The 25,000-nt window shown below is 35.6% G+C and overlaps 2 protein-coding genes across 4 annotated transcripts in view; one reads left to right on the top strand and one right to left on the bottom strand.

The window, feature by feature from the left end:
• The window catches only part of LOC137620668 (putative uncharacterized protein DDB_G0294196), a 76,865-nt gene extending 72,759 nt beyond the window's left edge, over positions 1-4,106 (top strand). For all 3 annotated transcript variants that reach the window (XM_068351011.1, XM_068351012.1, XM_068351013.1), the window contains 4 exons: positions 278-400; positions 596-685; positions 1,297-1,431; positions 1,639-4,106. In XM_068351011.1, the coding sequence (XP_068207112.1) occupies positions 278-400; positions 596-685; positions 1,297-1,431; positions 1,639-3,138 (1,848 nt within the window). In that variant the 3' untranslated portion in view covers positions 3,139-4,106. The remainder of the gene's footprint in view (positions 1-277; positions 401-595; positions 686-1,296; positions 1,432-1,638) is intronic.
• Positions 4,107-13,889: 9,783 nt separating this feature from the next.
• Positions 13,890-25,000, bottom strand: part of LOC137620665 (protein lethal(2)essential for life-like) — a 19,040-nt gene continuing 7,929 nt past the window's right edge. Inside the window, exons 2-7 of the mRNA XM_068351007.1 lie at positions 19,947-20,098; positions 19,251-19,373; positions 18,734-18,823; positions 17,808-17,942; positions 17,327-17,455; positions 13,890-15,964 (exon numbers count right to left, since the gene is read on the bottom strand). Of these exons, the coding sequence (XP_068207108.1) occupies positions 15,785-15,964; positions 17,327-17,455; positions 17,808-17,942; positions 18,734-18,823; positions 19,251-19,373; positions 19,947-20,098 (809 nt within the window). The 3' untranslated portion in view covers positions 13,890-15,784. The remainder of the gene's footprint in view (positions 15,965-17,326; positions 17,456-17,807; positions 17,943-18,733; positions 18,824-19,250; positions 19,374-19,946; positions 20,099-25,000) is intronic.

Below are 25,000 nucleotides of genomic sequence, written 5' to 3'. Positions count from 1 at the left end.
TTCATCAGCTTCCGCTTAGAGATTATATTCCCTCAATGGATTAGAAAAAAAAAAAAAAAAAAAAAAAAAAAAAAAAAAAAAAAAAAAAAAAAAAAAAAAAAAAACTTTTTATGAAAGGAACGAAAATTTTCAATACCAGAGAACGCATTGATTTCTTTCACACCATCGGTGGAATATATCCCAAAATGTTAATTTTCAAAATGGTGAAGCAAAGTATATGTAACAAAGAAGGATGAGCTGCAATGAGTTTATAATTCCCAATGAATGATCTTTACAGATTAACGAAGGTTCAAGGAATGAATGTCACGACGCATATAGCAAAATACGATCCAACAAGATCCAAGAGGATCTTTATGCTTCTCAGGCACTGCAGATTACGGAAAAGGATGGAAAATTCCAGGTAAGAAGAAAAACTATACGTATAATCCTATATTCATTAGATCATCAACTATTCGAATTCGTCGCTAGCAAATGCTGAATCTTCATGGTAATTTTAAATCTATAATCACTAATTTATTCGCCTGATAAAATACACTGCAATAGGCCCACAGGAGTAGCCATTTTTTTTGGTAATTTCCTGAGATTTTCGTTGTAGGTTGTGATGGACGTAAAGGACTTCAACCCTCGAGAGCTACAAGTAAGGGCCGTAGACGACAGAATCGTGGTCGAGGGAGCATACCAAAAGGTGAGGTTTTTACTTCGATATTTTTTTCATATTTTTCTTCCATTCTAATTTGTGTCATTCAATGTTGCAACACATTATCGTCAGCAAATATTTACATATAAATGACTGTTCTTGTCTATGCACTCAAGTATTTTACTAAACACAAACTACAATGACAAAAAAGTACGCCACAAAAAATCTGGATTTCAAAAGATAATACACCGCTGGACCAAAATAGTAATTGTTTTATAGATACACTGACTTTTACATTGCCCTCAGGAGATATTTCTGTTCATTTCTGATAAGCCACTGTGAGGAGAGGACGTTTAGATTTCAAATTTGTAAATTTGCAAATTACTTTCATAGTGAATTCTTTAAATTATATGAGTTTTTCAATTTTCCTGAAATATATATTTTTGTTCCTATATAAAACTGAGATAATACACGGAATTTGTTTTTATGTTTATCATTTTCTAAATCTATAATTATGACTAATGCTTCAAATAATCATTAAGATCTTTAATTAAGTCACCTCATTGCACTCTAACCAATTTAATGTAATATGTTGAAGGTACAACACACTGAGAATTTCGTCGTTCTTTGTATCATTCTAATGCCAGTCATGCCTACAGGTCTCTCAAGATGGAGCTTCAAAATCTCTTAAATCATTTTACAAAGAATTCACATTACCAGAAGCCGCTGACATTGATCAGGTGACCACTGCACTCTCTAAAGATGGAGTCCTAACTATCAAGGCACCAAAGAAGGTTTGTGAAACTATGTACTGTATGAATTATATATTGGCATATAAAGTAGGTAGTAAGGCCCAATAAATATTTCTGAATGACTTATTTGTCACTTTAACGAATCAAGCAATAGCAATTATACCTTGTGCACATCTGTGACATTTATTCAAATCTACTATAGCATTGTCATATGTTAAGAAGGGAAATTTCATAAAATGTCAATTTCAGGATGGTGCGGCAATTACCGAGGGTCCCAAGAAGAGTAGCAGTAACAGTTCCTCTTCAAGTATGCAACAGTCCTCTTTCAGTCAAAATGATAATAACTCTACTTCTTCCTTCAAAAGTTCATCTTCTAAAACAGTTATAAAGTCTTCTTCCAGTTTTGAAAGCTCATCAAACGACGGATTGGAAAGCCTGCCCAAGGAAATGAGAGAGAGGCTCATGTTCAGTGATTCAGGTTTTGGATCGACAAAGACAAGTACGTGCTCATCGCCAGCTCCTAGTGAAACTGGCTCAGAATGCTCAAGAGTTTCCTCCACAATGGAATTTGATCTCGGTAAGAAAGCACCTGTACGATCCGAGGTGACTTTCAATGTTACTAGTCCAAGCCAGCCTACACCTCAACCGATGTTTTCCCAGCCACCAATGAGTCATCAGACTCCACCACAACATATGCCACAAGGGCCTCAGCAAACTATGTATCAACAACCTCAGCAACCTCAGATGCCTTCATATCAACAGCCTCATCCCTCAATGTACCAACAACCTCAACAGCAACCAACGTATCAGGTTCCTAACCAACCTATGCCCCAATATCAGCAGCCTCCACAGACAATGCCACAGCAACCTTCACAACCTGTATACCAACGCCCTCAGCCACCTATGTATCAACAGTCCCAACAACAACCCCAACCTGCATATCAGCAACAACCTCATCCACTGTCCCAGACTGCTCCCCAAGGCCCCCAACCAGTACCTATGGGAACCGGATCTGGGAACCAGTCAAACATTAGCATCACGGAAGAAAATGGTCGTAGAGTTCTTACATCTCAGACCTCTAATATAGTACAAGAGAAGGACGGTGTAATGGAGCACCGTGAAACAGCAGCTGAAATCACTGACAAAAGCAGCCAGGCTGCAAGACGAGAAGCAACAACCAAAATGTCAAGACACGAAGAAGATCCAGAAGGTAAATTCAAGCGTTCAGAAGCTGCGGATGCTGCTGAAGTGAGTGAGTCCTGCATACAACAGATGCCTGATGGATCCATGATGTCAGTAAAAAAGAGTTCTTCCTCCACATCATCCGTCAAGCAATCATTCTCCTCTTCAGCAGGAGACATGGGAGGGTTCTTCCAAACACCAAACTTCCCTACAGGCTTTGACGACCTAAGAAATTTGATGGACCGCGGACATTCGCTCATGTCTCAGATGTCAACAGACTCAATGGCATCAACTCTGTCAGGGAGATCTGGTTTCACTGACATGTCTAACTTCTCACACTTCAGTGATGCATCGTCGAAATTCTCAGATATGTCCAACTTTAGCAACTTGTCTAATTTCTCTGACCTGTCTTCAATGTCCCATCAGAACATGTCTAATATGGCAAACATGGGCAGCATGTTCCCAGAAACGAATTCCTCCAGACTGATGAAATCCTTCTCCACGTCTTCCTCCTCTTCCTCCGTGAATAAATCATTCTCTTCAAACTTTGGAGATGGCCACTTCTAAGATCTGTGTATTTCCTCATAAATCAATAAACCCTATAAACTAAAATAGGAAAGTGCGTGCCATGCAAAATCCTAAGTTTATCACAACTATACTATACATGATCTGTACTTTTTCACTGTGATGCTTTTCCTCTTATTTAAGATTTTGCAATTACTGTATAACTTTCAAAAGCCTGGTGCTCTTGTTGTGCTTATAGTTTTAATTTTTTCGATAACGACTTTTTGAGTATATTTTGTTGTTCAGGGAGGGAGGGTGGGTGCGAGAGATATTGAACTATTTACTGTAAGTCATTGCTTAAGGATGTTTAGGGTTCAACGATATTTTTTGATATTACAAAGACAATCTAATACTCATACTCACATAACCATAAGGTAGGTACTTAGTGTGTGAAAATTAGTACCCACAAATGAAAGACCGTATATCAAGATTACAAAATTATTATAATGCGCACACCATTATATAGGTTCCTAAGAACCCCGATGTTTTTAGACCCTCCTGTCGTTGTGACATGAAATCCACCAGATGCCGTTTTCAATTTCAAAAATTTTCATCTCTAATATACGAGTTGATTAACTGCCTTAAATCCCAGTGCCAGTACAATTGATAAAAAAATAAGGGCATGTTAAACACCAATTTATAACCCAGCAATAGACTAATTTATTTTAAATCTAGAGTAAAAAAAAAAATCATTCTTAGCTAGGAAGGCGGATAGCTTAACTACTTGCAACTGCCATTAGGGGTCTGGTATGAGTGAAAAAGGTTACAAACGAAATTCTAAGACAAAAGTGTGAGTTTAACTATATAGGCCTACGGAACCAAAGGCACAATAATCATATCAGCATTTATGACAGAGGGACAAACATGTGGCAGCCTATTGGTATAAACTGAATTATTATTAAGTTATTAAAATAAGTAATATATGTCTTGTTTTATACAGTGTGTATTTTGGAATAAAATATTCCTCTCAATGGTGTCTTTCATTCCTTTTTCCTTGCTATTTCGAAAAATATTACAATGAAGTTTGGGTTTTGAAATGGCCTTGGAGCATGTGATGCCCATCTTACAAATTTTAATGCTGTACAGAAATTCCTCAATGGTGGTCGGGATGTTTGTGTGATTGGCCTTGATTTTAGAGCTACCTTCGACCAAGTCAATCATGAGGCTCTTATTTTCAAACTTGAATAGATAGGAATGGGTGGATTTCATATCATCAGAATTAAAATTTTAAATATATAACCGATTGTAAAGGAAATAGTTGTTGATGGGCCCCATAGTGACTATAAGAATGTAATATCTGGGTTTCACCAGGATAGTTTTCTCAGCCCATTATTTTTCATGAGATACACGCATAGGTGGTTTGGCGTAAAAAAACATGCTTCTTGCATAAGAAGATAATGATGCTTTCTTTTCATCAATTCCATCTCATGAATGTAGTACACCTAAGGTTGCAGAGTCCCTTAATAGAGACCTAGCTAAGATTAGTGCATGGTGCAAATTATGGGGGGTGAAGTTGAATCCTAACAAAACTTAAAATTTGGTTTTATGTAGGTCAAGGACAACGGCTTCTCAACATCCAGATCTTTGCATTGACAATGTCTTTTTAACTATATAAAACTCATTCAAAATTCTAGGTGTGATTCTTAATTGCAAATTTACTTTTGAGAAAGACATTCAGTCCCGATTCTTTAATTGTACGAAAAATATGGCTTACTGAGAAAATCTGACAAGATTTTCGTTTTAATCGTTTAATTTTACCGTTTTACCTTAATCTATTGGATGAAAACTCGTGATCTCATTAATTCCTTATTCCTGATCTGGATATTAATCTCTGACATCACCACATCAACCATTTAGCTCTTTGTGCATATTGCATAAGAATTTTCTTAATTCTGACCACCCTTTGCATTCAGATCTTACTAGACTATACCATCTTGTATTTAGTACTAGGTATGCAGTTAATTTTAACAGTCTTGACTTCTTCATCATAAGATTGAATACTATACACAATATTCTAGAAGTTTTATTCTAGCTTTGACCAGACTGTGCATGATCCTAATCTGGCAGTGAATCTGTGAAATTTCAGAAATTCAAACGTGTTGCAAATGCTTTTCTATTGAACAGGTTGACATAAGTCTTGTTCCACAGCTTATATATGAACAATCAATTTTATCATTGTTACCAATCTTAGAGTATTTTATATACTTTTTACAATTCCTCATACAGACTTATAGTTTATTCGTTATTTCTCTATTTTCTTTCAACACCGACTGCTTTCCCTGTTGGAGCTCTCGAGCTTATAGCATCCTTCCTTTCCAGGTAGGGTTGTAGCTTGGCTAGTAATAGTAATAGTAATAATAATGCATTATCAAAGATATAACTGTGAGAATATGTTTGGTTTCCATAACGAACACCGATGACATGCAAAGCTTATCCTACTTTCCATCAAAGTACAAGCACTAATCATGTATAAATTAACTGAGGTCGTTAATAGACTCTTCTTGCTCTGGATTGCACCCTTTTATTAGCATTCACCAAAATATTCCTTAATTCTTGGATATGAAAAAATATGGCGATTGAAAACTAATTACAGAAGCCATTTTGCATCACATACACTCACAGGATGCTAATTTCCTAGACCGCGTTCGAATCCAGATTATCGATCTCTTTTCCAGCCAACTGTAAATGCGTACAGCAAAAAGGATTGATTGATTGATTTGAGGTTTTCTGGCATCCTAACATCTATAGCAAAAAGGATCAACATTAGAGGGTGTGAGAATATCAGCCTTACAACTGAAATAATGATGAGACTTTAGACAAGGGGTCTCCAATATAATAGATATCAACTCCTAAAGTGGTTGATATCGAAACCCTTCATAAGACTATTCAGGTCGATAAATTTCTGGAGGTCAAAAGGTCTTCGAAGAACACTGGGGGGGTCGATTGAAGTTTGGAGTCGAAGGCTGATACTACGTATAAGAAATATATAAACAAAATTATATAAGAGAATATAAAATGCGGATTCACATTTCTGATTTACATTTAATTGTTGTTTTCCGTTTATTTCTATCTTGTATTCTGTTTACTAAAACATAATGATAATGATATTGGCTATTTACAATTATTCATCATTTGTTATAAACATTAGACAACGTTCGGACCGTTATAGTACGTAAGCCTATTGTCATATTGACTTACATTTTCTTTACTCATATTACGTCAACATATTTCGAGTAGTCGATAAACGTATAATCATTTATCTTTCAGACATATTTAAGCTTAGGCTTAGATTACATTTTGTTTATAAATCTAAGTTGTGGAATGCTGATGTAAATAGGCCTATTTATATCCCTACCAAATAATTTTCCATCGTCTTGTCATACGTATCAAATTTTCGCCGTCCAAGACACGACGTTGTTCTCAAATAACCATGTGCGTCTATGGTCACTTTCACATGTCGCACGACGAAAGTCGTAAAAGGCAGATTGCCTTCCCTTCCACGACAGCCGTTGTCACCTCAACGCTAGTGTTGGAACGACAGAGTTCCATGGACGGAGGGAAATATACTGTACATGACACGCAGTGGACACATTCACGAATGTCGACCCTTCGCCGTCTCTGCTCGACAGCGACGCTATTCAGTTTTGTATCTAGATGAATTTTACATATTCAGTTAATGGAAAAAATGTTGACTCAATTAATAAGTCGAAAGATGAAGTTAAAGAAGAGGGAATTACAACTCAATCTGATTAAGGGCAGGCCAGCTCTGGGACAAGAGCCTAGATAGCTATATCTCCCAGACAGAAATCACTGCAACATGGAGGGAAGTCTACAATCACCTGAATCCGGTTATCCGGTCTTCAAGTCTAGGAGTGATGAGGCAAAGAACAAATAAGATGGGTAAATTATATCAGGTACTGTGCATCCACGACGGTGAACTTGATACAATTCTTTGACAGACGGCACATGGTTGTATGAACGGGCTTGGTCGTTTACACAGCGACACGCTCACGGGGAAAAGTAGATACATGTTAACCGGATAAGTTTTGCGTCAGTCAAGAGATTTTCAGATAGTTCAGTACATACACAAAGCCCGTAGGAACTATTAAGGTGATGTTTCGATGAACAGATAGCTAAACTTACCTCTCATTTCTGGTAACCACAATGGTGACTGCTGCCTTAAGCCAGGAATAAAGTGCAAACAATATTCATAATAGCATTGGAGATTTTGATTTGTACTTCCATTTGATAGTGAAACAATGCCCATGTGATTGTTATGGGAAAAGGTTTTCAGTAAATATGTAACGAAGCCTTCTCTTTGAAAAAAAGGTATGAAACCACCAACGTTATTTTTTCTTTTAGTGTTCTTCTGTCAGTGATGATAATGGAGCAAAATTGAAGGTATCCATCAATAACAAAGAAAGTTAAATCATATGCCACTGGTGAGGAGATCGAACAGGATACCAACTATTAATAAAGATGCAACTGAACGGTTTTGAAGAAATTTTGTCGACTATTGAATGTATCATTAAATGTAAACAAACTGCAATTGTGTCATAATTTGAGACGACTGATAAATGTGGAGAAAATTCAGTTGTTTAGCTTTCAATAGTGCAAGCTTTCTTTATGTTTGGTATCAGTCCAAGCATAGGCTATAGGGCAATGTTGGTGAGTTTTAGTTTGCCTAGTACCTTTTAGTATGGTGACATGGGACTACAGTATATCTCGTCAATCACCAAACCAAATATCAATGCCCTCTCTACTGCTCATCACACTCATCCACCCCTTCCATGATGTCAACCAGTTCAATAAAAATGGTGGCGTGGTGCATCTAAAATGCATATGAAGTTTTGCCCGAGAAAAAAACCGAAGAGGATATAACATAACATGAAACTGTAATGAACTTATCGGGAAACAATAATTGATGAAACACAAAGGAATTTCCATCTTTAAATACAAAAAGAAAAAAAAATTATACATTTACTGATGCTGTAATCTAACATGGTTGGGCATAAAGAGTTGAGGATTTAATGGTCTAAAATATTTAAGGACCTTTGCCTCTAGGATAAACTGAAAGGGACAAAAATATCTTACATGTGTGTATGTACATTGTGTGATCTCCTGAAAGCAACAGCATTACGATTGAAATTGGTTAAATCGTACATTTTGATAACTCTCGAGTTCATGATTTTCGAAGGGATAAAAGAGTAAAATGAGGAGTATATTTCAAAGAAAGACGGATATAAACAATAATAAACTTTCGTATTGCCTATTGGAATTGGCTCATTAGGCTCGCCGTGCTCAATTAGACAACCTTTTATTTTATTCTGACCATCGTTTGATTTCACTGAGATTTCTCTCTAAAATTTACTTGACCTCATCTAAACGGATAGTGATATGGGAAATTTTCATGCAAATTTGAAGATATTCCCATAATGCACATACTGCAAATTGAACAAATATAAAGCACTGACAAATCAACCTTTACACGCGTTGCAGGCCTATGCTGTCCAGTGAGTGAATACAGTGGTTATTTGTTGGGAAGTCAAGACTAGACCAAACAGAGGTTTTCAAGCCTAACAACAACTGAACCTACAACCATTTTGTTACTGAAAAGTTAAAAGTTAATTGGCACGTTTAAGTTTTGATTTCTTAAAGCTAATACTTCTATATTAAAATGAAAGCCAGGACCAAAAAATAAAAAATAGCCCAGCCTGATAGGCCTAGGTTGTTTCTTACGAAATCAAGTTAGGGCTTGGCTGTTTCGTATGAAATCACAACCTGACAAATAATCCATACAGATTGCATATGTACAGTTTGAATAACGATGAAGAATAACATTAACATCATATGCAATAAAACACCGATAAGTTCATTGTTGGCATTGTGCTTTCGCAAAACGATTTCATACCATTCTAGCGTTTTAAGTTGAGGGGAAAACCAGTCATGGCAGAAATGAAACATGTATCATGGGACTTGAACGCATCCCGATTCATTGATATACTACGTACACAGACATAGCATCATGCAGTAAACACATTTCACAATACGCTGTACTCACCAAAATATCCCTACACCTTGTCTCACATCTTTAATAAAGGAGATGGTAAAGATCACTTTGTTGTTTGTAGCGAACCCCGCCGTTTTGTACCACTAGATATGTTCTTTAAGATAATTCTAAAGGCAATTCGACACCATTATCTTTCCAAATATCACCAGCAAATGCAAAACAGATTAATGTACAACAAAATGTATTGTTTTCTTCGAAAATCATTAGGAAAATCAAATAATAGCTCGTTCAACCCACCGTAACCCTCTCCACACATTCAGATTCCATTGAAGCACACTTGTTTTTAGTGGTTACCGATTTTCTGTCACTTATTGATATCGCGCAATCACTAAACGACACATGTTGATCAGTATCGTACACTTAGTGACTTTCAATGTTAAGAAAATAGCCGGTAACCGAAATTTTGCACGAGCATGTTGGAAAACACGTTGTTCCTCACGTGTCGTTAAGCAGACTGATTCAAATTTTTCAGTTTTCACAACGAAAAGGCAACGATGTTTAGTTTGAGCTGGATCTACGGAATACCAAAGTAAGTTTGTCTCAGAAACATTGTTTTATTATTATTATTATTATTATTATTATTATTATTATTATTATTATTATTATTATTATTATTATTATTATTGGCAAAGGGTAACAAAAGGAAAGAAATGGGAAGAATTTACTTTTCCTTATCCAAGCTTGATATCCGAGCATGTTTCTATTGACAATTATTAAATGTGGCTTCACAGATCTGAGTTGCCTATTAATATGTATTTCAAATATTACGATAACTTTACACAGATTATTTAATCAGGATAATTAGTCTTAAGTAGGAGAGAAATGTCAACCTAAAGTTTATCTAATTCTGTTCCGTGGAAGCTTTACATTGCAAGTTAGGAAGGGTAGGGTAATGGTCACTTAAGTTTATTCTTTATATTATGAATATTTCTCGATTTAAATCTTATCAAATTACGAGCTTAGGGAAAATATAACGTGAAATTGCCCACCTGTTCTTCATCGTGCATATACAAAACTAAGTGCAACTTTGACAAATGATTCGATATATACAGGCTGTTGTTAGTAGGTTTTATGGCGGCATTCCTTATATAGCTGAATCTTCATAAAGAATTTTCTGAATTCATGCGTATATAATATCCAGTTAAGCTAATTTTCTACTTCTAATAGACCAAGTAAAAGCGAAATTATTATTATTATTATTATTATTAGCCAAGCTACAACCCTATTTGGAAAAGCAAGATGCTATAAGTCCAAGGGCTCCAACAGGGGAAAATAGCCCAGTGAGGAAAGGAAATAAGGAAATAAATAAATGATGAGAATAAATTAACAATATATCATTCTAAAAACAGTAACAGCGTCAAAACAGATATGTCATATATAAACAATAAAAAGACTCATGTCAGCCTGGTTAACATAAAAACATTTGCTCCAACTTTGAATTTTTGAAGTTCTACTGATTCAACTACCCGATTAGGAAGATCATTCCACAACTTGGTAACAGCTGGAATAAAACTTCTAGAATACTGTGTAGTATTGAGCCTCATGATGGAGAAGGCCTGGCTATTAGAATTAACTGCCTGCCTAGTATTACGAACAGGATAGAATTGTTCAGGGAGATCTGAATGTAAAGGATGGTCAGAGTTATGAAAAATCTTATGCAACATGCATAACGAACTAATTGAACGACGGTACCAAAGATCAAAGTAGAAGATCCTACCGAGAGGGGTAAATCTGATGTAAAACGTAAACATATGTAGGCCTAACTGGACATGCGTCTAACTTTTGAGTCAGTTTTGCTTCTTCGTTTGATCTGATATGCGAAGTCTTTACCAATCCACCCGGAATTGCTAATGAAACTAACATGAACATTGGGGTCAATAAACCTGGATTCACTGAGTAAATAGATATTTCGCCAGCATATAACATTAGGCCAATAAACCTGGATTCTCACAGTGAATAAATTTGTTTCGCCAACAAATAACATTAGGCCAATAAACCTGGATTCACTGAGTAAATAAATATTTCGCCAACAAATAACATTAGGCCAATAAACCTGGATTCTCTCAGTGAATAAATTTTATCCCCAACAAATAACATTAGGCCAATAAACCTGGATTTACTCAGTAAATAAATATTTCACCAATAAATAACATTAGGCCAATACACTTGGATTTACTCAGTGAATAAATATTTAGTCAAAAAATAACATTAGGCCAATAAACCTGGATTTACTCGGTAAATAAATATTTCTCAAAAAAAATACGATTAGGCCAATAAAACTGGATTCACTCAGTAAATAAATATTTCGCCAAAAAAATAAAATGTTGCCAATAAACCTGGATTCACTCAGTAAATGAATATTTCACCATAAACAAAAACCTTTGGCACAAAATTAATTTCATGACCGAAAAACTTGCTGTTGTTCAGGAATATAAAAAAACACCATGACTTGTGAAATCAGGGTCAAAACTGAAAATAGCCAATGGTAACTTACCATATACTCACTCCAGGAACTCTCCATTTTAAAACAGGGAGGACAATGGAATACAAAGAAGCTGGGCGAGTGTTAGTTCCCTAGTCCTGACACAAGATGTTTATCGATAAAAACAAATAAACACCAGAGAAGGGCTCTAGGACCTAGGCTTAGAAAAGATAGGACGGGAGAGAAGAGACAAAACCGTTATTCAAGAAGTTTTTATTAATGGCTTCAATATGTGACGGAGTTTGGTGAAGCAGTAATTATTTTATAGTTTTATGTAGAAGCATAAAATTCAGCTTTGCAGGTAGTGTATTTTCTAAGGAATGCATTACTTTACCTACGTTTGTAACGACGAATATAAATTCATAAAAGAACATGTATCTGATAGTTTGGCCCAGTTTTGTCTCTGTACATTCTTGAGCCTCTTTCCTTACTCCATTTGATAAAAGCATATGTACTACGTACACACATAGTGGATTTATATATATATATATATATATATATATATATATATATATATATATATATATATATATATATATATATATATATATATATATATATGTGTGTGTGTGTGTGTGTGTGTGTGTGTGTGTGTGTGTGTGTGTGTGTGTGTGTAGGGTGGTTTTAGAAGAGGTAGGGGTTGTATTAATCAGATTTTTACAGTTAGGCAGATATGCGAGAAATATTTAGCAAAAGGTAAGGAGGTGTATGTTGCGTTATGGATCTGGAAAAAGCGTATGGGAGTTGATACGGAAGCAATGTGGAATGTGATAAGGTTATATGGAGTAGGTGGAAGGTTGTTGCAAGCAGTGAAAAGTTTCTACAAAGGTAGTGGAGCATGTGTTAGGATAGGAAATGAAGTGAGCGATTGGTTTCCGGTGAGAGTGGGGCTGAGACAGGGATGTGTGATGTCACCTTGGTTGATTAACTTGTATGTTGAGGGAGTGGTGAGAGAGGTGAATGCTCGAGTGCTTGGACGAGGATTAAAACTGGTAGACGAGAATGACCATGAATGGGAGGTAAATCAGTTGTTGTTTGCGGATGATACTGTACTGGTTGCAGACGCGGAAGAGAAGCTTGGCCGATTAGTGACAGAATTTGGAAGGGTGTGTGAGAGAAGGAAGTTGAGAGTTAATGTGGGTAAGAGTAAGGTTATGAGATGTACGAGAAGGGAAGGTGGTGCAAGGTTGAATGTCATGTTGAATGGAGAGTTACTTGAGGAGGTGGATCAGTTTAAGTGCTTGGGGTCTGTTGTTGCAGCAAATGGTGGAGTGGAAGCAGATGTACGTCAGAGAGTGAATGAAGGGTGCAAAGTGTTGGGGGCAGTTAAGGGAGTAGTAAAAAATAGAGGGTTGGGTATGAATGTAAAGAGAGTTCTATATGAGAAAGTGATTGTTCCAACTGTGATGTATGGATCGGAGTTGTGGGGAATGAAAGTGACGGAGAGACAGAAATTGAATGTGTTTGAGATGAAGTGTCTAAGGAGTATGGCTGGTGTATCTCGAGTAGATAGGGTTAGGAACGAAGTGGTGAGGTGAGAACAGGTGTAAGAAACGAGCTAGCGGCTAGAGTGGATATGAAAATGGAAAATGGCTGTCTGCTAAGGAAGGTGATGAATGCAAGAGTTGATGGGAGAAGTACAAGAGGAAGGCCAAGGTTTGGGTGGATGGATGGAGTGAAGAAAGCTCTGGATGATAGGAGGATAGATGTGAGAGAGGCAAAAGAGCGTGTTAGAAATAGGAATGAATGGCGAGCGATTGTGACGCAGTTCCGGTAGGCCCTGCTGCTTCCTCCGGTGCCTGACCGCGGAGGTAGCAGCAGTAGGGGATTCAGCGTTATGAAGCTTCATCTGTGGTGGATAACGCGGTAGGGTGGGCTGTGACACCCTAGGAGTACCAGCCGAACTCGATTGAGTCCCTTGTCAGGCTGGGAGGAACGTAGAGAGGAGAGGTCCCCTTTTTTGTTTCATTTGTTTGATGTCGGCTACCCCCAAAATTGGGGGAAGTGCCTTGGCATATGTATGTATATATGTATATATATACATACATACATATATATATATATATATATATATATATATATATATATATATATATATGTGTGTGTGTGTGTGTGTGTGTGTGTTGTTGTTGTCTCAACTGTAATTCAAGTCACAGCCATTTCAGATAATGTTCATGGTAGTGCATAAAAAAAACCTTCGACAATAATCCACAAAAACCTTTATTGCATGATTTATCACAGGACACTCAAAAGGGACTTGACAAAGATATTTAATAAATAAAAGGCGAAGGTGAGAACGGGAACATATAAGGCGAAATTCAGAGCTGCAAAATATTAATCAACCTACAGCAAGAGATATGACAATAATAATTGCATAATGAACAAGGATAATTTGGAGCCATGGTTCAAAATTTACAAAATAATTTGATGTTTATGGATTATCTTATGTACGTGAGGAAATTCATAAAAAAAGGAAAAAATAAAATACAAATTTGAGCGTTCGTTGCACAAGCCGATAAATATTCCTGATACAAAAAAGAAAATATAAATTCAAGATATAAAAACATTCTCTGAATAAGGTAATCTTAAAAGATAACATGTAAGGAGATACTCTCTTCTCTTGACACAACTCAGAAGGAAGAAGATGGAATATCGAGGAATTTTGATTAATTTATAAATGACCTTTTTTTTCTAGATCATCACTAGAGGACGGAATATCTCTTTTTGAGAAAAATAATTTTTCCTCATGGCCGCATTTACCGTCCATTTTCATTCTAAAAAAAAAAATCAAAATATATCTATTCACCTTTTTTTACCTTCTAAAAAATCAAAATTTATTTATCTAATTTTTCCTACCTTCTAAAAAATCAAAATTTATATATTTAATTTTTCCTACCTTCTAAAAAAATCAAAATCTAGTTTTTTTTCTACCTTCCCGAGTGCAGTCGCAAGATTCGAGTCAGCGGGATTATTACTGTGACATGTTTTTGTTTACATTGATTACACCTGGTAATAATGTGAGTTTTTTTTCGTGAGCTTTTTTTTTTAATGAACTGCTAAATTACCTACGGCGATGCCCTGCGTCTACAGGGCCTCGCTCTTTATACAAAATGAGAATTCTATGCTTATGAAAAAAAGTTACTTAAGACTATGTGTCTTTTACAAAATTCTTGTCGCTACCTATAATTAAATAAGAACGTGAAACTTTCATATCAATCTATATAAACCTATCAATTTATAAAAAAAAAAAAAAAAAAAAAAAAAAAACTTCTTATTGTCATTAAATAATTTTGATGTTTGATTACCAATAAAAAATAATTCCATTAAGACGAAATATACAAAAGAAATTACATTTCCTTAATTAATAAATAGAGTGCATTGTCCAACCTCCACGTCTTGTTCAATAAAGGCAAATTTCATCTTGATATTCAATGTTTATCTTTTACATATAAATATTTCTAACTCAATATTCATTTGATCATTAGTTACTTCCAAGCTAAATGGCTACCAGAAAAAGAGTTCGTTTTTTATAGCGTTAAGAGTATTAAAATGAGCATTAAGATTCCTGTTACGGTGTGATAATATACACCATTTGTCCATCTGAATAATTAGGTTACGAATAGCTTTAAATGAGTGAACCCTTGACAGAGAATTTGCCCTTAAGTGCTTCAAAGCTCGTTGACATCGGTTCCAAATCATTCAGAGCATCGAACATTGAAAAAAAAAGTTTTATGAATAATTTTACTTCATTCTTTTTGAGTCATTAAAATCTACTGGAAATTATACATAGATAATAATACAAAGCTAAAACTAAATTCAGAATTTATGGTACAATAAATCCAATAGGAAATTTCTTTTAATGTCTGGATGGAACTAATGATTCGATACTTCGCTATGACTCAGAACCGAACACAACGATTGTCGTTATAAGCTTGCCTAAGATTACCCCCATAATTAAGAAGTGCGCTGTGTATTTTAGAAATCCTTGTCTCAGTAATCAACCTAGAAGGCCAAAAAAATATATAGTGACAAGGAATTATTTAAAATATGATCTGACATCGAGTGACTCTCGCCATGCTGCTTCGAAGCTGCTTCGTTTACTGCTCAGGCAGCTTCAGGTTCACTGATTCGTGTGAGAAGACAAGACGGTCTTTCATGTCCTTGGCCATGTCTTCTAGAGAGTCCATGCCTCCGATCTTGCTGCTGTTGAGGTTGGAGCTGAAGGAGGCGGTGGAGGAAGAGGAGAAACTGGAGGTTGAGCTGGAGCTCATGGAAACCTGAAAAGTGGGATAAAAGATGTAAAAGTTCGTTTGAAAAGGGACTTTAATGTTAGATCTATTCGGTCAGTTAATGCTTGTCCACAAATATCATAACCAGCAATATAATAGTCATAAAACATCTTTCTAATATATCTAATTGATCTTCCAGTAATTCAATATCATGTCTATAGTGTAGTTAAATTTCTCGGATCTCTTTCTCTACGATAAATTACCTCGAAGACATAATATATGGTCCCTTCTCTCCAGGTAATTAAATATTCTCAATAATGACCGCGCAGCATTTATACCAATATTAAGTGTTCTGTGTGCTTCCTGTCTACTATCGATATTCAAATCAACGTGCAAATACAACTTCGTAATCGACTCGTAATGACGCATTCCTTATACGGAAAAGCGGTATCGCTGCAAACAAACCTAATTGTACTCTACTCCCAATGACGTATTCCTTTACTCGGAATGTAGCAACACTGCAAGAGGAACTTACTCCTCTTGCACGTTCCTTTAAATGAATGCAATACTGCAAGCAAACCTGAAAAAAATCCATGCTGCGGGTATATACTCTAACTGGAAATTTGGCATTGCTGTATAAGAATCTGAATAGCAATTTAAAGGCTTAAAGGTAGATCATGAATGGTAGAGGCAAGTAGCAGGACAATGTCCTAGACCTAAAAGACCGACCATGCACCCATGTCACCCTAAGCTAGGACCAGGGAGAGCCAGGCAATTATGGCTGATGACTCAGAGGGTAGCCCTAGACGTTAAACACCCATCCCTAGTTCACAAGGACGATGAGGATTTAGACACTACTAAAATCTATCGGGCTTTGGCGGGCCCTAACTCACGTCCAATAGATTGCGAGACAGGGACGTTTCCAATAGGCTACCACAACCCTAATTTACTCTTAATAGTACGTCTATACAAAGCTATTCAGATTCAATTATAATGTGAATTACTATACAAACACAATAGATCTCCAAAAATATAATTGTTGAATTTTTCTCTATTTTTATGAAATACATCAACTCGTGTAGGGGAGATTAAAGATAGATAAACGAAAACTGGGAGAATTTTAAATTTGTCGTCTGCTTCTTCACTAATATGAAAATATAACTTGTCATAAAATATCGCAGATAAAGAAATAAAACATTAAGAGGCAATTCCTTTGCACCTAACAGTAACCAAAACTTCAACGAAAATTATATATAATTATGGGTCGAAATATTTCTTATTTTCCGTATCTCCAGTTTATTTCAAATTCTTGAACATTAGCGCCCTTCTTTCACCATCTGACACAGATGTGTAATCTACAGTTCGGAAGAACGTATTTAAAAATAGAAAAATATCTCGAAGAATCTTTACCTTTTTGGATGAAGTCACGGATGACGAAGCTGTGGACGAGGCAGAGGCAGATTTCTGGAAGGAGGATGACTGTTGCACGGAAGAACTGCTCTGTGTGAGAGGGCCGCTGGCGTTAGGGGCGTCACCTTCCTGCAGAAGGATATTCGGTTATAGGTTTTAAAGTCACAAGAAAGACATGATCTATTATTCCTCTTGGCTTTCAAGATTAATAAACAATAGATATTTCAACCAAAGAAATAAAATATCTATCATTTCGTGTTGAAGTACAACAGATGTGAATTCATTAGTCTTTCTCCGTGTGAAATGAAATTATTATCATTATAAACTTGAAAAAAAAACAAAAAAATATTTCAGAATTTTAGGAGAAGAAAATAATTGTCAATATATCATGTGAACTACTAAGATATATAAATGGCATCAACATGTCACTTTGGTCTTCTTCACCATCTCATTATCATTATTTTTAGAAATTTCTTCTTACCCTCTTTGGAGCATTGATAGTGAGGACGCCGTCCTTGGAGAGAGCAGTCGAGACGAGGTCAATGTTGGCCATTTGTGGCAGAGTGAATTCCTTGTAGAAAGATTTCGCAGACATTGAAGAACCATCTTCTGATTTCTGTAAAGGACGAAAGATGATTAATAAAAGACTGAAATGGCAAACAATGGAAAACAGATTAAGAAAAACCACTGAATATTGATACAAAACATCATCTCTAGAATTACCCCCCCCCCCTCAAAAAAATACCCAAACAAAGGCTATAAAGTAGGTGCAGCTAATGGGCGAAGGGACGCTACAAAAGACATTTAAATAATACCCACAATGCACCTGTGGGGACAAAAAAAATGGTAATATCGTAACAATAATAGACTGTAACCAAACCAACTGTATTGAAACAATTTTACTTTTTGTTTCATTTCAATAAGAACTCATTTCATTCTTTATTGCTGTAATGTTGCTCGAACTTCTGGCAAACCTTAGAGCCTCATTTGGCCTGCACTCAAACTTAAGACTCAAGAGATAAATTGAATACTGCAGAATACAAAATTAAATTCAAACCATGACTGATTTATCTAGTTTTGACGTCAAGGACACCAGACAGTCTCTCTCTCTCTCTCTCTCTCTCTCTCTCTCTCTCTCTCTCTCTCTCTCTCTCTCTCTCTCTCTCTCTCTCTCTCTGTATGTTAAGCATCCATCTGAATAGTATGAAATACTAATCATTGAAAAAAGTTCGTTCAACACATTTTGAAATTTATTCTCTCTTTTATTCAAACAACATTGCTGCCTAAATAGTCAATAAAGCACCAAACCTTACTATCCCAATATTTCTTTTTTTTTTTCCTCTTTCTTTTCCTTGCTAGCAATCCCTTCATTTTCTAAATAAAAAAACAGTAATAGAATCCCCTTACCTTTTCGTATTTTCCTTCTACGACCACTCTGTCGTCAACAACGCGAACTTGCAAGTCGTTGGGGTTGAAATCTTTCACGTCCATGACAGCCTGAGGAGAAGAAGATTGTTGTTATTGATGATTGATTAAGTTCATATTGCGTTCGTTCGTTTGTACAGATTACTCAGCATAGACATCCGAGCGGGGACTTTTGGCACAAGGCACTGGCCCCACAAAAAAATCGTATTGCTGTGAAATTGTAAAAAAGATGTCCCTTTCAAAGTCCCCCCAAAAAAGGAATGGGAACAATATAAATATTGCTTACTTGCATGGCTAATAAAGAGTGAATAACAAATGCATATTTTTCTACAATGTCACCTACTGATATTACGATCTTTAATCAACATTTTCTAATGAAAGCAGAAATCAATCATGTTTACTGCCAATATTATACTTTAAAAGGAAATATCTTTCACCGAGCTACAATATCTTAATTGGAATTATTATTTCAAAATTTTTCCCCAGAGGGGGAACTTACCGCAAACTTGCCATCCTTCTCTGAGATCTGAAGAGCCTGAGACGCGTACAGGTCCTCGTCGATTTTGTTGGATCTGATTTTACTGTAGAGGTCGCGACAAGCCAATCGGGATCCGCCGTCGACCTGTGATCGGAAAGAACGTTGGTCAAAATCGTCTATAATTTATTCAGGGTACTGTACAGTTGGACACAGTTGTCCCTGCCACACCTCGCTCCTAAGACGTGCACCCTGTCGCACCCTTACTTCACAGCGAGTAACCAAAACGATAGCGTGGGGAGAAATGACAGAGGTGGTGGGCGGGGCTAAACACAGAAACTCGCCGCACAGTAAGGGTGTGACTGGGTGTTCTTCTTCAGAGAGAGGTGTGCCAGGAATTTCTGTGTCCAGTTATACTTAATAGCTTCTATGTGGCATGATACAATATACAGAGCATTTTACAGTGATTTTAGACTTAATCAGAGCAAAGGAAATTTAATTGAATATAATAATACTGATAATTAGTTCATTTGTTCCGTATCCCTTAGAAAATTATAAAAACCATTCTTGTTTGCTCCTTTGCGTGTAAAGAGAAAGAATAAACATTCGGTTAGAATAGAATAAATATATAAGAACAATCAATAACCAAACAAATAAACATGAAGTTTACACAGACCAATAAAAAAATGAGACAAACTGAAAGTTGAAAGTTTGGCTGACCTTGAGACCTTGGTTGTCAAACTTGTCTAGGATACTCTGCATGGCCTTGTCAAAGTCCTCCCATGACTCCTTGAAGAAGGAGTCGTCCAGGAAGGACTCGCGCTTGACGATGCTCAGGGACTTGGAGGAAGACATTATGGATGACGAGAATCCTGTGGGCGAAAACAGAAGAATGAAAATATGGCGAATTTTGAATCCTGGCGTAAACCATTGAGAGAAGACAACACAATGTTGATGCTAGATAAATACATTTAATGGAACTATTTGGAATTTCTGTTTCGTAAATAATGAGAAGCAGATACATGAAAACGAGAAGAATACATAGGAATAAATAGATAATCAGATTACAAACGAACGAAGAAACTGTGGGTAATAAGCAAGGACAAACGTCACATTCCTCTACAACGCAGTGGCAAGCTATTATTATTATTATTATTATTATTATTATTATTATTATTATTATTATTATTATTATTATTATTATTATTATTATTAGCTAAGCTTGCAGTAATAATAAAAACAACAACAACAACAACAATGATAATAATAATAATAATGATAATGATGATAATAATATTATAGTTGGAAAAGGAAGCAACTATAATTTATGCCTAAGGGCTCCAACAGGGAAAAAAATAGCAAAGTGAAGAACGGAAACAAGAAAATAAATAAACTGCAAGAGAAGTATTGAACATTTAAACTAAAATATCTTAAGAACAGTAACAACATTGAAATACATCTTTCATCTGTAAATTATAAAAACTTTAAAAAACAAGTCGAAGAGAAATAAGATATAATAATTAAGTCATAAATAAATGATTCCGCAGTACTCAAACAAAAATGTAAAAAGGGCATAAACCTAAACAAAATAGTAACCAAATAAAAAAGCGCAAATGATTTTATACGAAAAAGAACAAAAAATTATATATAATAAAAAAATAGTAATCAAATAATAAAACCGCAAATGAATATATACGAAAGAGAACAAAAAAAGGACATAAACAAAATAAAGATAAAAATTGGAACCAAATAAAAAACCGCAAATGAATATATACGAAAGAGAACAAAAAAGGGACATAAACCTAAAATAAAGATAAAAATTTTAACCAGATAAAAAACCGCAAATGAATATATACGAAAGAGAACAAAAAAAAAGGACATAAAATAAAATAAAAGATAAGAATGGTAACCAAATAAGAAAAAAAAAAAACAGCAAATGATTATATACGAAAAATAACAAAAAGTGAAGAGTGCGAGCCCGCTTAGCAACGCCAACAAAGGGGGGACTTTAGAACGCCTGCCAGAACACCTGAAATGTATCTTCGTCTCCTGAGAGCAGCGAATCCGAAAGCAATGCGGTTTCCGGTCATCATCACGTACCTTGCAGTGATGATGATGGTGATGGTGAAGAAGACTGTGATGAAAATTTTTTTTTTTTCACATGCTTATTTAGAGATCCGTGTGATAGAAGATTTCGTGAATTACTGAGACAAAGTCATGTAAACTGTATAATATATATATATATATATATATATATATATATATATATATATATATATATATATATATATATATATATATATATATGTATGTATGTATATATATATATATATATATATATATATATATATATATATATATATATATATATATATATTATGCAAGAATACATAAAGAATAGGAAGTTAATTATATATTTAATAGTCACTGAACTACCATATACAGTACATATATATATATATATATATATATATATATATATATATATATATATATATATATATATACATACACACACACACACACATATATATATATATATATAGGCCTATATATATATATATATATATATATATATATATGTGTGTGTGTGTGTGTGTGTGTGTGTGTGTGTGTGTGCGCGCGCGCGCAGGAATACGTAAATAAGAATCCAATTATAAATTGATCACTCACTGAACTGCCCATAGAATGGCAAGGGATGATAGCTTTATAAGTTTCGCACTAAGAATTATAGGTGTACTAACCTTATCCACTATTACAGTATGTTGAAATAGTTATTATACGTAGTTTTCCAATATATCATCATTATTTTTACTATTACTTGCTAAGCTACAACCCTAGTTGGAAAAGCAGAATGCTATAAACCCAGGGGCCCCAGCAGGAAAAATAGCCCAGTGAGGAAAGGAAACAAAGAAAAATAAAATAGTAACATTAAAATAAACATTTCCTATGTAAACTATAAAATCTTTAAGAAAACAAGAGGAAGAGAAATAAGATAGAATAGTTTGGATCATCTTATTTATATTGTCAAGTCAAAAGCTTTAAGAAGTAATAAAATCTGTAATTTGAAAAAGGACGAAATGATATTTGTAAGTATTATTCTACCACTCAAGTGGTTGAAGCACCATCGGTGCAAGAATTCCACTATGTAGGACACAATTCATTAGGGAGAAAAGTAAAATTTATTCGCTTACTTATTGATCCTTGCTTGTATAAACTACGTGAGTGTGACGATTTTTTTAGCAGCTTTACCATAACTATAATTTTCCTTGTCAGCTGAAGCAAAACACGACTAGAATATGCTAGTATATTCTGAACACCGACGAAAACATATTTCTAAATATAGCTAAACTGGCATCAGCTAGGGTTCTTGTTCCTTGAGCAGCCATTATAAATAGAATATTTCAAAAATCTATTGTTTAATTCTAAGACTGAATTCATATGGCAAAGTCTAAATGGGAAAAACCCGTCCCTGAAGCAACCCCCCCCCCTCCCCCCTTCCCCCGTTAAGATTATCCAAAACACGGCGAACAGCTCAACAGCTTACAATAGGATCTTCGGCGCTACGTCTTTCGGTCTTTTATTACAGAGGGTTACCAACCAACTGTTAAACATTCGTCTGGGTTTGCTTGCAGAGGATCAGCTGTATGTATTTCGGTGCATTACATGAATAAGAACAAAACTATTTCATGAACACGAGAACACAATGAGTCAACGGAGATTTGGCTGAACTAGGTGTCATCTTTGCCAAGATTATACTCTCTCTCTCTCTCTCTCTCTCTCTCTCTCTCTCTCTCTCTCTCTCTCTCTCTCTCTCTCTCTCTCTTATATGCATCATATGACACTGGCTTGGACGCACTCTCAGAAAAATAAATGTTTGCAACGACTTTACAAAGCTGTCAGTGAGATTCGCAAATTCCAATAGAAAAAAATTAAGGTCAATTTTCACCATGGCACTGAATTGGATGACTTGAGTCCCACTATTAAGTTGTAAATGGTCTGATTAAGTTTATACAGTTGGCATCTGCAAGCAAATTGGCCCTAATAGAAGGCGAATGGGTTACCTTAATAGCCCTGTAAGTGTGTCAATGAGCAGTTCAGCTCTTCCGTTGTTTGGGTCTGCTGCTCACGTCCAGTTTATGTACAAACTTTAGGGAGACTGAAAATTGTACAGATCGATTTGTTCCTTGGCTGAGGTCATGTCGGCAGCACAAAGCAGGCTGCAGGTGTGCAGTAATTCCATCCTTTTCTGAAAAGTGTCAAGCACCTGCCATGCGTGAGGGAATGTGAATTCTGACCTCCTTTGTGAACCGTAGTTCCTTGAAATGAATACCGTTGTTATATTCAAAGATTGATCGACGGTCATTGGCCCCAACGAATCTAGGACGATATTTACCGATTTAAAAGCTGTAAGTATTACAATTCATTGTGTATTTCTTTGATGTCTTTGAGATGGGCAGTTCAATGCTCATGTTGCTAATGCCAAATTGATATAATTCGACGGAGTATGACGTATGTCCAGTTTTCGACATGTATAGACAGCAGTGTGCATGTCAGAAACACACACACATACCAACACACACATACATGTAAAGACCCGAGAAAATGGAAAGCTAATGCAAGCCTTCTCTTTGATCTTCCTTTCGCCATCCCAGTGTCACGAAACCCTCTGTTCCGACGCCCCAGTTAACGGGTTGTAAACGGTCTAACAAGAACTGGGCCCTCGCAAAATAAAAGAAACGTCTGTGACAGAAGAGAGGCAAAATGTCAAGCTAAAGTGGATTTCTAAAAGCGTCTTCATTCTCTCTTTCTCTCTTTACAGCTGTTGCACAAATTCGTGAAATATGGAGGTGACAGCCAGGCGCAAGCGATAGTCCTTTATTTAAAGTGCCGTAATATCGATATACATTAGTTTCCTATTATGCTTCCATTAGGAAACGTAAATAACGGCCCTGCAAGGTCACGTGACTCTGAATTTGGTATATTATCATCGCTGTTCCACTGCAAAAGGGGGAGTAAATGTTACAAGTTATTTTGAATGTTGTAGTTCGGCATACTTCATTTTTTCCGTTATACGTTTTTTTTTCCTTTTTTTTTTTTTTTATTTGGGGTCTCTTGATAATAAGCTTTACCTGCTATTAAAATACGTGTAAATCAATCAGTTTCTTGTCAAGAGCTTAGTCGACCAAAAATTAAAATATTAACGTTGAATATTTTCCACAATTACGTCCTGTCCACTCCACTTAAGAACTATTTAAATAATGTCTACTGATTTAGCTAAAAAAAACAATGCCGCAGCTTCTATGGTCATTGTTACCGGCGAAACCACTTCTAACAAGCAAAAGAGGCAAAATTTTGCAAAAATCTCAGAAGAAATCAAATCCTAAAGATTTCCTATAACCTTCGTGTGTGTTTTCATCATGCAAGTAAAATACACTCAACCAACGCGTTTATACTTTATTCACAGCTCCACGAACGAAGCTTTAGGTTAATTTTAACTCCATTTAGACCCCTTGTTTCTTTATGGTAGGGTCCACTGGTTCATCGCTCAAAGAATTTTCGAGATGCATCATTCTGTCAACGAAAAATATCGGATGGCAGCTGGAGTTATAAATTAGTTTATTTCCTTCGTTCTTATGGTTGACTTCTTTAAATGTGTTTGTTTTAGGGCAACATTTGTTTTGTTGTCTTCGTTAATCTTTTTTTTTAGGGTAAATGATTAACTCAATTCCCGATTTATACATAATTTACTTTTGACGACTTGTGTTTTCTTT

Source organism: Palaemon carinicauda, chromosome 27 (genome assembly GCF_036898095.1).
Source record: "Palaemon carinicauda isolate YSFRI2023 chromosome 27, ASM3689809v2, whole genome shotgun sequence".
Taxonomy (NCBI): Eukaryota; Metazoa; Arthropoda; class Malacostraca; order Decapoda; family Palaemonidae; genus Palaemon; species Palaemon carinicauda.
This window is presented reverse-complemented; position numbering and strand designations above follow the sequence as displayed.